This window comes from Triticum dicoccoides, chromosome 4B, assembly GCF_002162155.2.
Source record: "Triticum dicoccoides isolate Atlit2015 ecotype Zavitan chromosome 4B, WEW_v2.0, whole genome shotgun sequence".
In the NCBI taxonomy this organism is placed as follows: Eukaryota; Viridiplantae; Streptophyta; class Magnoliopsida; order Poales; family Poaceae; genus Triticum; species Triticum dicoccoides.
In genome coordinates, this window is record NC_041387.1 from 673,236,792 (window position 1) to 673,250,899 (window position 14,108).

A 14,108-nucleotide genomic window follows, 5' to 3' on the forward strand; every position below is an offset into this window, starting at 1 on the left:
TGACGGAGACGGCAGAGTTCACGGAACGAGTCGGTGCGCACGGATTAGGGGCAAAACTGAGCACAATTCGCATCTGAGGGCAAAACTGAGCACATGGACACCACTGAGGGCAAAAGGATAATTAACCCAATAGCATGACATATGCTCCATTTATTTTATAGATTTGGATGCATATCTAGGAACACAACTATGTCCGTAATTTGTGCACTGGTCTTCCGGGTAATCAACAAAAGGTTTGACTTAGTAGTGGTTGTTCTCCCAGAATTGAGCCTGGAGATAGTCTATTGTATTCTTTTCCACCTGAAATGCCTTGGCAAGAACATCATCTGATATTGGTGGCATTGACCCAAACACTGCATTGGCAATCGTGATAGCGCCTGGGTTCTGGCTGCTGAGCGCGGCAATTGCAACAGCGGGCTTGTGGGGGTTGGGGTTGAATTGGAAGTGAATGAGCCCCACGGGGAAGGCAAACACATCACCTTTGTTGAGCACCTTGGAGAGGAACTTGTTTCTGTTGGGGGCGGGCTGGTTAGATGTGACAAAGCCAACGTACAATGTCCCCTCGAGCACCGTGAGGATCTCGGTGGCGCGAGGGTGTGTATGTGGTGGGTTTTGACCCAATGGAGCATAGTCGATGCGCGCAATTGAGATGCCGAGGGTGTTGAGTCCAGCAATCTGCATGACGTTGATCAAAGTGACGTTTGATCCCACCTTGTTGGTCACCCTAGGCTTGTCGAGGTTGGCTGCCTTGAAGAAGTCGTCTGTGTTAACTTCCATCGGGTTCTTGCAAACAAACCCATTGACATCCACTGGTGCATAGAGAAGATGTAACATGTAAGCTCGTATCTTACAAAGTTGTTTCAGCTTGTATACATATAATCTCCAGAAATTCACTTTTCCACATGTATTTGGTGAGAACATGATGATAACCCAGATAGTACCTGGTGAATGCAAGTCGGCGATACAAAAGTCCTGGAGTGGGCTAGGGTCGGAGGCAGTGGCCTGCCATGAGACCAACGCAAGAAGAGCAGCAAGGAGCAGGAAGTAAAAGGTGGATGCCATCTGACTTTTTCTCTCTCTTATGGTTGGGGCGTGCGTGATGGTTTGAACATGCAGGGGATGTATGAGTTTATATAGGTGCAACGAGCACCGCCTGAACTTGTGAGCAACAATAGACTTATTCAAGTGGAACCGACCAACTGATTGAACTGGTCTCTTGCTGCTAATTAATCTATTTTCATAAATTTTACAGGTTCCCTTTTAAGACACGTTTAATTAGATATCAAATTAGCTTGCGTTTCAGTCATACTATCATATACTTGGTCATAGTCTGAACTGGTGCGCAGGAACTACGTCAGAGAGCAGTTAATGAAAGCCAAGTCTACAAAGTCACCTACTCATGCGTGGGCCTCTAAAGTCATATAGAGTGACTACTACTCATGTTCTTTACAGAAGTTGACATAGGATGCGTGCAATTGAGCTTTTCAAACTATGAAATTGTGGATTTGTCATATAGACTATTTGTCATGGAATCCAGAAGCATAGCATAAGACGACACAGTATTTTTAGTTTTTTTTTGCGGGGCATAAGACGACACAGTAGTAGCGGATTGTGTCAACATGAAAGAAATCGAGGCACGCATGAACCAACATAATACACCTGTTATTTTGTAGCAGCCCCTGTTACCATCACGTCAATCAATTTTTTATTTAGAAAAGGAGGATATTTACTTGGTTATAAATTTCTCTCGCAGTTGTCGAGTTCTTGCTGGAAGAAGCAACGGGCGTGCCTAACCAAAAGGTGAGCTGACACAGGGCTATGACGATAGAGCTGAGCAGGAAGTTTTCATATGATCTTAGTAAGAGTGGTTAGTTTCCTCTTTGCTACGATTTAATCATGACCAGCTCATTGCATATATAACTCTAACAATCTAGATAGGCCTTCCTGACTAGGCGTTCATGACACCAGACCTCACCTGCTTCTTTTTCCTAAAGCCTATGTCAGTTTTCTGATGATCTCGCGTGAACGGCTCGGTATACGTCCGATGGCGAGCACGGATCTTGGAGCAGGGCTGGTCGCGACATCACGATACTGGAATCGTTCGGCCCCTATACGAACAGCACAAACGTGTTTTTTTACCCCACCGACCCTCACCTATTCGTCTGTCCTCTCATTGCTCTCATCCATTCGCGCGCGAGAGAGCTGCCACTACTGAAAAAATCACCGTTACCGAGTTCTTTTATCTTTGCCGAGTACGAGAACACGGGATCACGGCAAAAGACATCTAAGCCGAGTACAGGTCTCGGCAGACACTAGGACACGGCACATGGGTAGCTCTGCCGAGCCCCGCCTGTAAGACACTCGGCAAACATAAAGGCACTCGGCTTATGCACAGTATGCCGAGAGCCCTGTAGAAGGAACCGGCAAATATGAGCCACATGGCACGGCCATTTGCAGCTGATGGCCCCGTGATGGTGGGCAGCTTTTGCCGAGATCCCTGACGAAAGGTACTCAGCAATCTATGTGGTACATAAACCTACCAAACCCTAGAGGCAACTCCCATTCTATTCTCGATCGGAGGCAGGCCGCCGCTCGTCCCGGCATGGTTCCGTTGCCGCCGCCGGCCCTCCCCTCCGCCGCAGGCCCTATACGTACCCACCGGCCGCCGCCGTGCTAGCCAACAATCGGACTCGACATCGACCGAGGCCCTTCGCACCCTCATCGCCGCACGGCTCTGGCCCCAAGCTTGCCGTTGGCCGCCACGACAACCTCATCGTCGACACAATTTCCTGACCACCCCTCCCACCTCGATGCCAACAACCCCAAGGCGAGCTAGCTATATAGGGCGGCCTCCCCCTTTTTTTGCTATTTGTCTCAATATTTTTCTACATATCAAAAATCAATATATACATATGTCATGACACGATGGATATGGATTATATATATATATATATATATATATATATATATATATATATATATACACACACACACACACACTGTATGAAAAGTTTGGATAGTTTCCCGCAAAAAAAAAAGAATACCTTTTGATGGATATATCTAGATTATATATGGATGTTTATGAATATATGTTGTGTGGACGAATTGTGGACGACAGGGCATGTCACCTCGTCCATTCATGTCATCAAAGTGCAGTGGATGGCAGGATTTGGCATCGTCTAGCTGTCGTGCACACTCGATCGTCTGCACAGCAGTTCCGTTTATTTTTTTTGTTTGTAAATGAATGCAATGCATGTATAGTTTGAGAGAATATGTATGAAATTTTATATATGCATCTATGGATTGAATGCAATATGCATGTAGGTTTATGAATATGATCGTTATATTTTCTTAATGTGTGGATCGATATGCGTGAAAATATTTGAAAATGCTTTATTTTTGGTGATTGATGATTAAAGACATGTTTGTATTGTTTGTGCAATTTCCTAAATGTTGCAATATGCATTCAAGTGGATCATCGTTCAATACCGATCTGCTCGTTGAGGGCTGCTGATTCAACTATCTTTTATAAACTATACATGCTCCCTTTTAAGACACGTTTTCCCTTCAAAGAAGCAATGCAGCGTATACAGCCATATAAAGCTACTCTATGGTGATGTGTACAGCTGAGTAGTAATTGTGATGGTTTCTCGATTGCATCCGAGTCACCACAATGCATGGAGGGCTTATTCCAGGAAAATCCACCACCCATCACTATTAAGGAAAAGGTTTTTAAGACTAGAAGCATCCAGCAGTAGTTTAATTAGATATCATATACTTGGTCATTGTTGGAACCAGTGCGCACCCAACTAGTCAAAGAGCAGTTGAGAAAAGCCAAGTCATGTAAGGCAATTAATGGGGCTGCATGCATCATTCTAATGCAGAAACCGGAGTGATTCTGCTTTTCTAAAAAAATGTAAGGCAATTAATCATTTTCGAGCTCGATGCCGACATAGAAAAAGTTACCTACTCACGCGTGTACTTGATTCACGGGTGCATGACTTCTAAAGACTTATATAGTGACTACTACGCCTGTTCTTTCCACTAGTTGATATAGAATCATGTGTGCTACCCAGCTTTTCAAACTACGAAATTATATATTTGCTAATAGATTTGTCATGAAAACCAGCAACATAAGACGACAGAGTAGTTAGCTGATTTGTAGCAGCCCCTGTACGTTATCATCATGTCAGTCAGATATTTACTTGGACAGATGTCTCTCGAAGTGGTTGAGTACTTGCGGGAAGAAGCGACAACATTAATGGACGAAACCCCACACCAAAAGGAGAGCCGATACAAATGCCATGACGATGGAGAGCAGGAAGTTTTCATATGATCTTAGCAAGACTAGTTAACATCTTCCAAAGAGTTTTATCACGCATGACCAGTTCAGTGTATAAATCTAACAATCTGGTTAGCCTTCCTGACTAGGTTCATGGCACCAGACCTCACCTGCTTCTTTTGCTAGAGTAAATAGTGCATCCAATGACTAGACTAGGCCAGGCGGCCAGTCGTAAACAGGTTAATTTCTTGGAGGTGTGTGTTGGCAGTTTTAATTGCTTCTATCACAAGCTTCTTACAAAGAAACAACTCAAATAATAATTGTTTTTTGGGACTCTGACATCTACAATAGTTTTGCTGGGCAACGATCAATCAAACTTATAAGAGTTTTGAACCAAAAGAAAGCTAAAATAATGCATCCAGGAAAAATAAAACTATCATCAACCAAAACAGCAAGTTTCGTAGCAAAGGAAACGTAAACTGCTTCTTTCATGCACCAGCAAGACAGGCCACAAGAATGATTCTAGGAAGCAAGTTTTGCACATTCAACTTGCACATTGCAACCTCTGAGCACATTAGCATATAATTATATAATCATCTATTCGCTTCTGATTAATTTTTTGTATAAACTTCTCAATTTTGTTTTAATATGCCTAAGCGTTACTGCATCATCTGATGTACGGCTGAGTAGAAATTAGGATCATTTATCCATCTCACCCAAGTCGTCACAATGCATGCAAGGCTGGGTCCATGAAAAGTCACCAACCATCACCATAGTTTATTAGATATCACATACTTGGTCATGGTGAGAACAGGTGCGCACGAGGTCAAAGAGCAGTTGAGAAAAGCCAAGTGATGTTAAGCAATCGTTTTCTACCTAGACAAAGTCATCTGCTTAGATTTATCCACTCTCCATTGTTTTAATTTGCTACAGAATGCGTGCAACCAAGCTTTTCAAGCAGTGGCCACTAACATAATCAAACTATATATTTGTCACCGGATTTGTCATGAACAATACTGTGCACAACATATGGCATGGGATAAAAAGAACATACACGTACTTATACATTTATAGACGTGTGTTAGCAGCTTAACCTACATATGATTAAAAAGCATGGTTGGAGATATAATGGAATATCTTACCATCCTCCAAGAAAAAATAAACAGAGCAACTATGCAATATGAGTAACCTAGTTATATAAAAAAAATAGGTTGCAAGTTGACGCGGCAGTTAACGGATTGTGTCAATGAGGAAGAATCGACGCACGCATAAACAATGATGATAGAGAGCAGAAACAATTCATGTGATCTTAGTAAGAGTAGTGAACAATGTCTTGCTAAGAGTTTGATCATGACCATTTAGTTCAGAAATCTGACAATCTAGTCGGCCTTTCTGACTGGGCTCATGACACACCCCACCTGCCTCTTTTGATAGAGTAAACAGTACATCCAATGACTAGGCCGGATGGCCACTCATTAACTAATTATTTCTTTGAGATGCGTGTTGGTAGTTTTTATACAGAAAAGATGTATCCATCAGACAAATAAAATGCATCCAAAAAGAAGAAGATAGGCCCCAACATCATTCTCATGGACGACATCAGACGCTCTCTCTGTGCCGGCCCTAGACCCACACACTCTCGGACTCCCTGGTAACCATCGATCGGCACCACGCCGAGAAAAGCCCCAGGCGATGGTATGTGGCAGTGGAATGTCCCTTCTCTCCGCTCCACTCCATCGTCTCCGTGGGCAAACCTATCACCTCACACGACCGCCGCTGCTATCCCCAGCCTCCGGACGTGAGCCACTGACCTGAGATTTCTTGGCATGTCTAGTGGGGTCATGGTTCACTTGGTTCGTGCATGGATCGGGGAACTTTGCCTGGAGCCGGTGCTCTCCCAGATCAGGCAGCAACGTGGTCGTTGACCTATGAGGGTGATTGCAGTCATGCAGGATGTGGCTTTCCATCGCCTCTCATTGGTGAGGTTCCATCGCAGGTGAGATCCAACCTGCCCCCACCTGGAATGATCAGGTGGGTTCATCGGTGGTCTTAGGCCCGACCGGATCTGGACATGGTCGTGGAATTGGGCCAGGTCGAGCCTCACTAGGGTTTGTTGGCTTTCTCCAATGACCTCTTACCAACAGCTTGGTGGCGGGGCGTGTGTTTGGGGTGTCGTACGTTGAGGTTATGGCCCTGGATGGCAGGCTCGACGTCCGGCAAGGGTGCGGGGTAGTGCAAGAAAAAGTTTGATGCCTCAATGCTGGTTGTGGCCATGTCTTGGTAGTCATGTCTGTTGGGGAACGTAGTAATTTCAAAAAAATTCCTACGCACACACAAGATCATGGTGATGGCATAGCAACGAGAGGGGAGAGTGTTGTCCACGTACCCTCGTAGACCGTAAGCGGAAGCGTGATGACAACGCGGTTGATGTAGTCGTACGTCTTCACGATCCGACCGATCCAAGTACCGAACATACGGCACCTCCGAGTTCAGCACACGTTCAGCTCGATGACGATCCCCGGACTTCGATCCAGCAAAGCTTCGGGGATGAGTTCCATCAGCACGACGGCGTGGTGACGATGATGATGCTCTACCGGCGCAGGGCTTCGCCTAAACTCCGCGACGATATGACCGAGGTGGAATATGGTGGAGGGGGGCACCGCACACGGCTAAGGAACGATCCGTAGATCAACTTGTGCGTCTATGGGGTGCCCCCCGCCCCCGTATATAAAGGAGCCAGGGGGGAGGAGGCGGCCGGCCAAGGAGGGCGCGCCAAGGGGGGAGTTCTACTCCCACCGGGAGTAGGACTCCCTTCTTTCCTAGTTGGAATAGGAGAAGGGGGAAAGAGGAGGAAGAGGGGAAGGAAAGGGGGGGGGGGCGCCGCCCCCCTTCCCTTGTCCTATTCGGACTAGGAAGGGGAGGGGCGCGCGGCCCCCTCCTGCCTCCTTCCCTCTTCTCCCTCGAGGCCCATGTAGGCCCAATAACCCCCCGGGGGGGTTCCGGTAACCTCCCGGTGCTCCGGTAAAATGCCGATTTCAACCGGAACGATTCCGATGTCCAAATATAGGCTTCCAATATATCGATCTTTATGTCTCGACCATTTCGAGACTCCTCGTTACGTCCGTGATCACATCCGGGACTCCGAACAAACTTCGGTACATCAAAACTTATAAACTCATAATAAAACTGTCATCGTAACGTTAAGCGTGCGGACCCTTGGGTTCGAGAACTATGTAGACATGACCTAGAACTATTCTCGGTCAATAACCAATAGCGGAACCTGGATGCCCATATTGGTTCCTACATATTCTACGAAGATCTTTATCGGTCAAACCGCATAACAACATACGTTGTTCCCTTTGTCATCGGTATGTTACTTGCCCGAGATTTGATCGTTGGTATCCAATACCTAGTTCAATCTCGTTACCGGCAAGTCTCTTTACTCGTTCCGTAATGCATCATTCCATAACCAACTCATTTGGTCACATTGCTTGCAAGGCTTATAAAGATGTGCATTACCGAGAGGGCCCAGAGATACCTCTCCGACAATCGGAGTGACAAAACCTAATCTCGAAATACGCCAACTCAACATGTACCTTCAGAGACACCTGTAGTACTCCTTTATAATCACCCAGTTACGTTGTGACGTTTGGTAGTACCCAAAGTGTTCCTCCGGTAAACGGGAGTTGCATATTTCTCATAGTTACAGGAACATGTATAAGTCATGAAGAAAGCAATAGCAATATACTAAACGATCAAGTGCTAGGCTAACAGAATGGGTCATGTCAATCACATCATTCTTCTAATGATGTGATCCCATTAATCAAATGACAACACATGTCTATGGTTAGGAAACATAACCATCTTTGATTAATGAGCTAGTCAAGTAGAGGCATACTAGTGACTATATGTTTGTCTATGTATTCACACATGTATCATGTTTCCGGTTAATACAATTCTAGCATGAATAATAAACATTTATCATGATATGAGGAAATAAATAATAACTTTATTATTGCCTCTAGGGCATATTTCCTTCAATGTCCCTCCTAGGGTTGTCGCCATTGTCCTCCGGCCCTCCCAGCTCAGGGTGAAAACCCTTGTCCGCCCCAACGGACGCAATGGTGGCGGTTCATTGCTTCATGACCCTCTTGGGTTCCTCATCGGTGAGTGTAGTTGGCTTTCAGTCAAGGTGGCATGTTCGGAATGGTACGGTGATTCAATCGACCCTACCTTAAATCCGGTGACTCACCATATTGCTTGCACCTATCTTGTACACGCAACAATGTCCTCCTTTCATCATGTTTGCTCGCTCTGGTACAGTCAACACTCCTTGGTTTAGGCAGAGGGTCCTCGCTAATAGAAGTTAGATGGTCTCGGTGCGATGAAGTCCGGTGTATTCTTCCAGGTGGCGTGTGGTTGATTGTCGTCGTCAGTCCTGGTTGAGTCTGCAAGTGGTCCACCCTCTCTTGTGCTTCCTCTCGACGGCATGCTGGAGGCGTCAAATTGGGCACTCCCGGTGCTTGTTAGCATGTTTGGCTTGGTTTGCCATGCTTTCTTTAACCTCCTTGTATGATGATTTCTTGAACACCGTGTATTGTTCAGCCAAGCATCCGAAGTCCGTATTGTGATAAAAATGCTTCTATATTAGGCTTGTTAAAAAGAAACAACTCAAATAATATTCATTTTTGGGCAGTTTAGGTAATAATCGTTTCTTTTGTATATTTAAGCATGTTTCCATTAAAGAAACCGTCAATTGAACTTACAATAGTTTTGAACCAAAAGGAAGCTAAAATATTACATGTGGGAACCGTAAATTTCTTATTGCATACACCAGAAAGGAGAGAGCAGAACAACGACTCCAGGAAGCAAATTTTGCACATACAACTTTCACATTTAAATCCTGAGCACAATCGGGCTCCAACCAACGCATACTTCGCATGTATTGCAAGATAACCCTAGGTGTTCAACCCTAGCATCAAACATATACTGGATACCAGATAATTGTGTATTGTTTTTTTTAACCTAATCATCTATTATTTTGGAACACGGGGAAAAGAACCCAAAATATTTATGACAAATACGACGCATACCAAGAAAAGATATGAGATCATATCTGTGTGATAAAAAAATTTATATTGTCAATTATTCAAAAGGTATAAATATATTCACTCATTACAGACACACAATGGAATGACATGTGCTCCATTTATTTTATAGAATAGGATGCATATCTAGAAACTCAAACATGTCCATAATTTAGGCACTGGTCTTCCGTGTAATCAGCCAACATTTCACTTAGTTGTGGTTGTTCTCCCAGAACTGAGCCTGGAGCCAGTCTATTGTATTCTTTTCCACCTGAAACGCCTTGGCAAGAACATCATCGGATATTGATGGGTCTGACCCAAACACCGCGTTGGCAATTGTGATAGCCCCTGGGTTCTGGCTACTGAGCGCGGCAATTGCAACGGCAGGCTGGTGGGGGTTAGGGTTGAATTGGAAGTGGATGAGCCCCACAGGGAAGACAAACACATCACCTTTGTTGAGCACCTTTGAGAAGAACTTGTTTCTGGCTGGGGCGGGCAGGTTGGATGTGACAAAGCCAACGTACAGTGTTCCCTCGAGCACCGTGAGGATCTCCGTGGCGCGGGGGTGCGTGTGTGGAGGGTTCTGGCCTAAGGGAGCATAGTCGATGCGCGCGATTGAGATGCCGAGGGTGTTGAGTCCAGCAATCTGCATGACATTGATCAAGGTGACGTTGGATCCAACCTTGTTGGTCACCCTAGGCTTATCGAGGGCGGCTGCCTTGAAGAAGTCATCAGCGTTAACCTCCATCGGGTTCTTGCAAACAAATCCATTCACACGCACTGGGTGCATAGAAGAGATGTAGAGGGTAAGCTTAGGTATTACTAGAAAGCCGTTTCAACATGCATATAATTTTCAGAAATTTATTTCAACATATGTATTTGGTGATAGCGGGACGGGAAAGCATGAAGTAAGCAGTACCTGGTGATTGCATGTCGGCGACACAAAAGTCCTGGAGCGGGCCAGGATCAGAGGCAACGGCCTGCCATGAGACCAAGGCAAGAAGAGCAACGAGGAGAAGGAAAGAAGGGGAGGATGCCATTTGATTTCAGCTCCTTTGGGTCTTCTTTTCTCTTGTGTATTCCTGTTGTGTTTGTTGGGTGAGTGATGGTTCGAATATGCAGGGGATGTATGTGTTTATATAGGCGTGGCGAGCAGTGCAAACTCGTGAGCAACGGACATAGTCAAGTGGAACCGGTCAACGGATAGAAATTGTCTTTGGCTGCCCACTAGATTATTCTGCATGAACTTTTCAGACATGGTCAGCCATATTCAAATCTTTGATAGATTATATAATCAATGTTCCCTTTTGAGATGCCAAAGCGACACATTTTTCTCTTTAATAAACAAAGAAGCAAATTAAGGTACTCCATCTGATGTTTTTTTTTTCGAAAGGTACTCCATCTGATGTACCTCTTAGTAATAATTACTGTGAGTAATAATTTTGATTGTGTCCAACGAGGAAGAAATCGTGGCACGTGGATCCATGCATTAACGCACCTACTACCACTACTATATGTAACAGCCCCTGTCATGATCACGTCAACCAGATATACAGTTGCCTGGTCAAATTTCTCTCCAAGTAGTTGAGTACTTGCAAGAAGAAGCAACGACATTAATGGACGATGGAGAGCAAGAGTAGTTAACATCTTCTAATTAAATGAAGGATCACGTTTGCTTCTATAGGAACATATGAAGTTAGTGCATGCAAAAAGGAGATTTATAAATATACAGATCTAAATGGAAATACATCTCACTAAATGCGCACTTTTTGTCGCATCCCGTTGTCATAAAAAAATAGGAACAAGTTGTTCTTCAGCCTGCAAGTAATAATCTACAGAAGTGTGTAGTCTACTGGTCACACACTCACACAGTTCAAAAAGCACTGACATAAAGGAGCTCTCACAACCAGTGTTATAAATTTTAAGTAAATAAGTATAACAAGCGTCTCCAGGTACTGCCAGACAGCAGGTAGGTTATTTCTCTGCACAGACAAAAGTGTTGGCGACTCGGGCGGCCAGAAACCTAGCCGCCGCCGCCGCAAACTCCCTCCTCCTCTCCCTCCGCCGCCGCCGGAAGACACCGCCGGGCTAAGCCCGGGGGCCGACGGCGGTGGCGGGGGATCTCCTCTCTCGCACGTCTCCAGGGTGGGGCGGACCCCATGGCGTGTAGTGGCGCGACCGATCTGGGATCTGCGGCGCGGCGGATGGTTGCAGGCGGCGGGAGGCCGGCCCTTCCTTGGACGGCGACGGCTTTGCGCGGCGGAGGCCAGGGTTGCGGGCGCTGCGGATGGCCCTTCGGGCAGCGGCGGTGGCTGCGGTCGGCGGCGGCCGACTTGGCTGCGGTGGCGTGCATGTTGCCTTCGGATCGGCGACGGCGGCGTGGAGGGCCTGGTGGTTTCGTCGGCGGCACCTCCGAACAGATCTGTTCTGACCGGTGCAGCCGGCGGTGGTGGTCATCTCTTCCGTCAGAGGTGGTCGGCCTAAGGTTGGGTGTTCGGATCTCGGGATCCGTCATCTGGCACCAGCTGCGAGTCGGGAAGACGTAGTTGCCGGTGAAAACTGAGCCGACAGCGGGCGATGACGGAGTTCCACGTCGTTACCTTGATGAAGGCAGCGTCATGTGACTACCGTCGACCCACTCGTATTGCTCCGGGGGAAACCCTGGGATCTGGTGTTCCAGACCGGACGATGGCGGCACTGCGGTGTCGTTTCTCTCTTGGGAGCACCGTTTTGTCGAGCAGCGCTGGAAGTCAGAGGCAGGAGGTGGAGCGGCTTCGTCTTGCACGGAGCTTCGGTGGAGATGTCAAGTCATGCCTGACCGACAGGTGCTACACTTGGTCATTCCTGGTCGGCAGGTGTTACGCACGACAGATCCTCCAAGGGCTTCAAGCTGTGTCGGCTGGTGGTACTTGACAGCATGGCGCTGAGGTGTATCAGTAGCGACCGCGACGTGTTCAGCTCTTTGCGCGCAGGGAGGAGGTGCCGTTGGGCGCCGTGGTGGCGTTGACGATTGCTGGACCGAGCAAGGTTGATGCATTTGTATAGTTCTGAAGATGGAGCGGTGGCAGTTGGCGGCGGCGGCCTCTGCGGGCACGCCGGACCAGTGTGTGCCCCATACCCGGCAAGTGGCTAGGTTGGGGTCTCAGGTCTTAGATGTTAGGCTTGGCTGCGATGTCTGTTTGGTATTAGGCCCAGGCTATCTACACCCCTTCATCAACTGGATAGGTGTAGCAAAAGTTTGTTGCTTAGACGGCGGCTTTAGTCTTACTGTTGTATGACTTTGTAAGGTCTTGTGAGAATAATTAATAAAGTGGCCATATGCGTCGCCCAGGCAGAGGCCGGGGGTCATCCTCCTTTTCTAAAAAAAGGACAAAAGTGTGTCATTTGAGTGACCTTGGACGGCAGTTAAATAGCAATTATGCATGGAAAATAAATTGATCTCTAAATGTTCTTGATCCTTAGGAATTTAAACTCAAGACAGGTTTGTATTATACACAATTGCATAAAATAGAAATTGTGCATGGAAAATAAATTGATCTCTAAATGTTCTATTCCCTCCATTCCTAAATATTTGTCTTTTTAGAGATTTCAAATGGACTACCACATACGAATGTATATAGACATATTTTAGACTCATTTTGCTCTGTATGTAGGCACTTGTTGAAATCTCTAGAAAGACAAATATTTAGGAACGGAGGGAGTAAGTCCTTAAGAATTTAAACTCTAAGGAGAAAACTAAGACTATTCGACCAGTTTGAAACTAGGGGCTCAGCTATGTGGATTGTGAGTCTTTCGAGAGGCGCAAAGGACCAAGCCGGCCACAACCGGGGAAAATGAGAATTATCATATACTTGGTCATAGACTCATAGTAGGAAGGAACTGGTGCGCACGAGGTCAGTCAAAGAGCAGTTGAGGAAAGCCAAGTCATGTTTTCATTTCTTTGAAAAGGAGGATAATCCCCGGCCTCTACGTCATGTAAGGCAATCGTTTTCTAGCTGGAGGATGACATAGTCACCAACTCATGTGTGGGCTTCTAAAGACGTGGAGTGACGACTACACATGTTCCTTCCAGAAATTGCTACTGATGCGTGCGATCGAGCTTTTTAAACTATGAAATTGTCCCATTTCAAAAGAAAAAAAACCCATGAAATTGTAGATTCGCCAATAGATTATTTGTCATGAAATCCAGCAGCATAAGACGACACAGTAGGTAGCGGACTGTGTCAACAAGCGGAAGAAATCGAGGCGCATTGATCCATGCATGAATCCACATAATACACCTGCTATTTTGGTAGCAGCCCCTGCTACCATCACGTCAATCAATTTTCTTTTTAGGAAGAGGAGGATAACCCCATCAACGAGATATTTACTTGTCGAATTTCTCTAGCAGTTGTTGAGTACTTGTAGGAAAAAATCAACGATGTCATTACTTAGTGGATGTTCCTAGCTAACCAAAAGGAGAGCTATGACGATGGAGCTGAGCAGCAACTTTTCATATAATCTTAGTAAGAGTAGTTAGTTTCCTCGTTGCTACGATTCAATCATGACCAGTTCATTGCTAATATAAATCTAAGAATCAGACCTCACCTACTTCTTTTTTAGAGTAAACAGTACTAATAAACTGATTAATTTCTTGGAGGTGTGTGTTTCAGTTTCCATACATAAAAGACATTTGTCATAAGTCTTGTCCCTCTTTCGATCGCCCTTGACGAAGCAAAAAGGCAAAAAAAAAGGGCGCG

The 14,108-nt window shown here is 45.8% G+C and overlaps 2 protein-coding genes across 2 annotated transcripts; both read right to left on the bottom strand.

The window, feature by feature from the left end:
• Window positions 1-219: 219 nt before the first annotated feature.
• On the bottom strand, window positions 220-1,062 carry LOC119294295 (germin-like protein 8-11). The gene is made up of 2 exons (XM_037572508.1): window positions 942-1,062; window positions 220-809 (listed from the first exon to the last, which is right to left on the bottom strand). Exons 1-2 carry the CDS (start codon window positions 1,060-1,062, stop codon window positions 241-243), a joined length of 690 nt encoding a protein of 229 aa, XP_037428405.1. The 3' UTR covers window positions 220-240.
• An 8,364-nt stretch (window positions 1,063-9,426) lies between these two features.
• Window positions 9,427-10,462, bottom strand: LOC119292264 (germin-like protein 8-5). The gene is made up of 2 exons (XM_037571100.1): window positions 10,289-10,462; window positions 9,427-10,149 (listed from the first exon to the last, which is right to left on the bottom strand). Exons 1-2 carry the CDS (start codon window positions 10,407-10,409, stop codon window positions 9,581-9,583), a joined length of 690 nt encoding a protein of 229 aa, XP_037426997.1. The 5' UTR covers window positions 10,410-10,462; the 3' UTR covers window positions 9,427-9,580.
• Window positions 10,463-14,108: the final 3,646 nt, after the last annotated feature.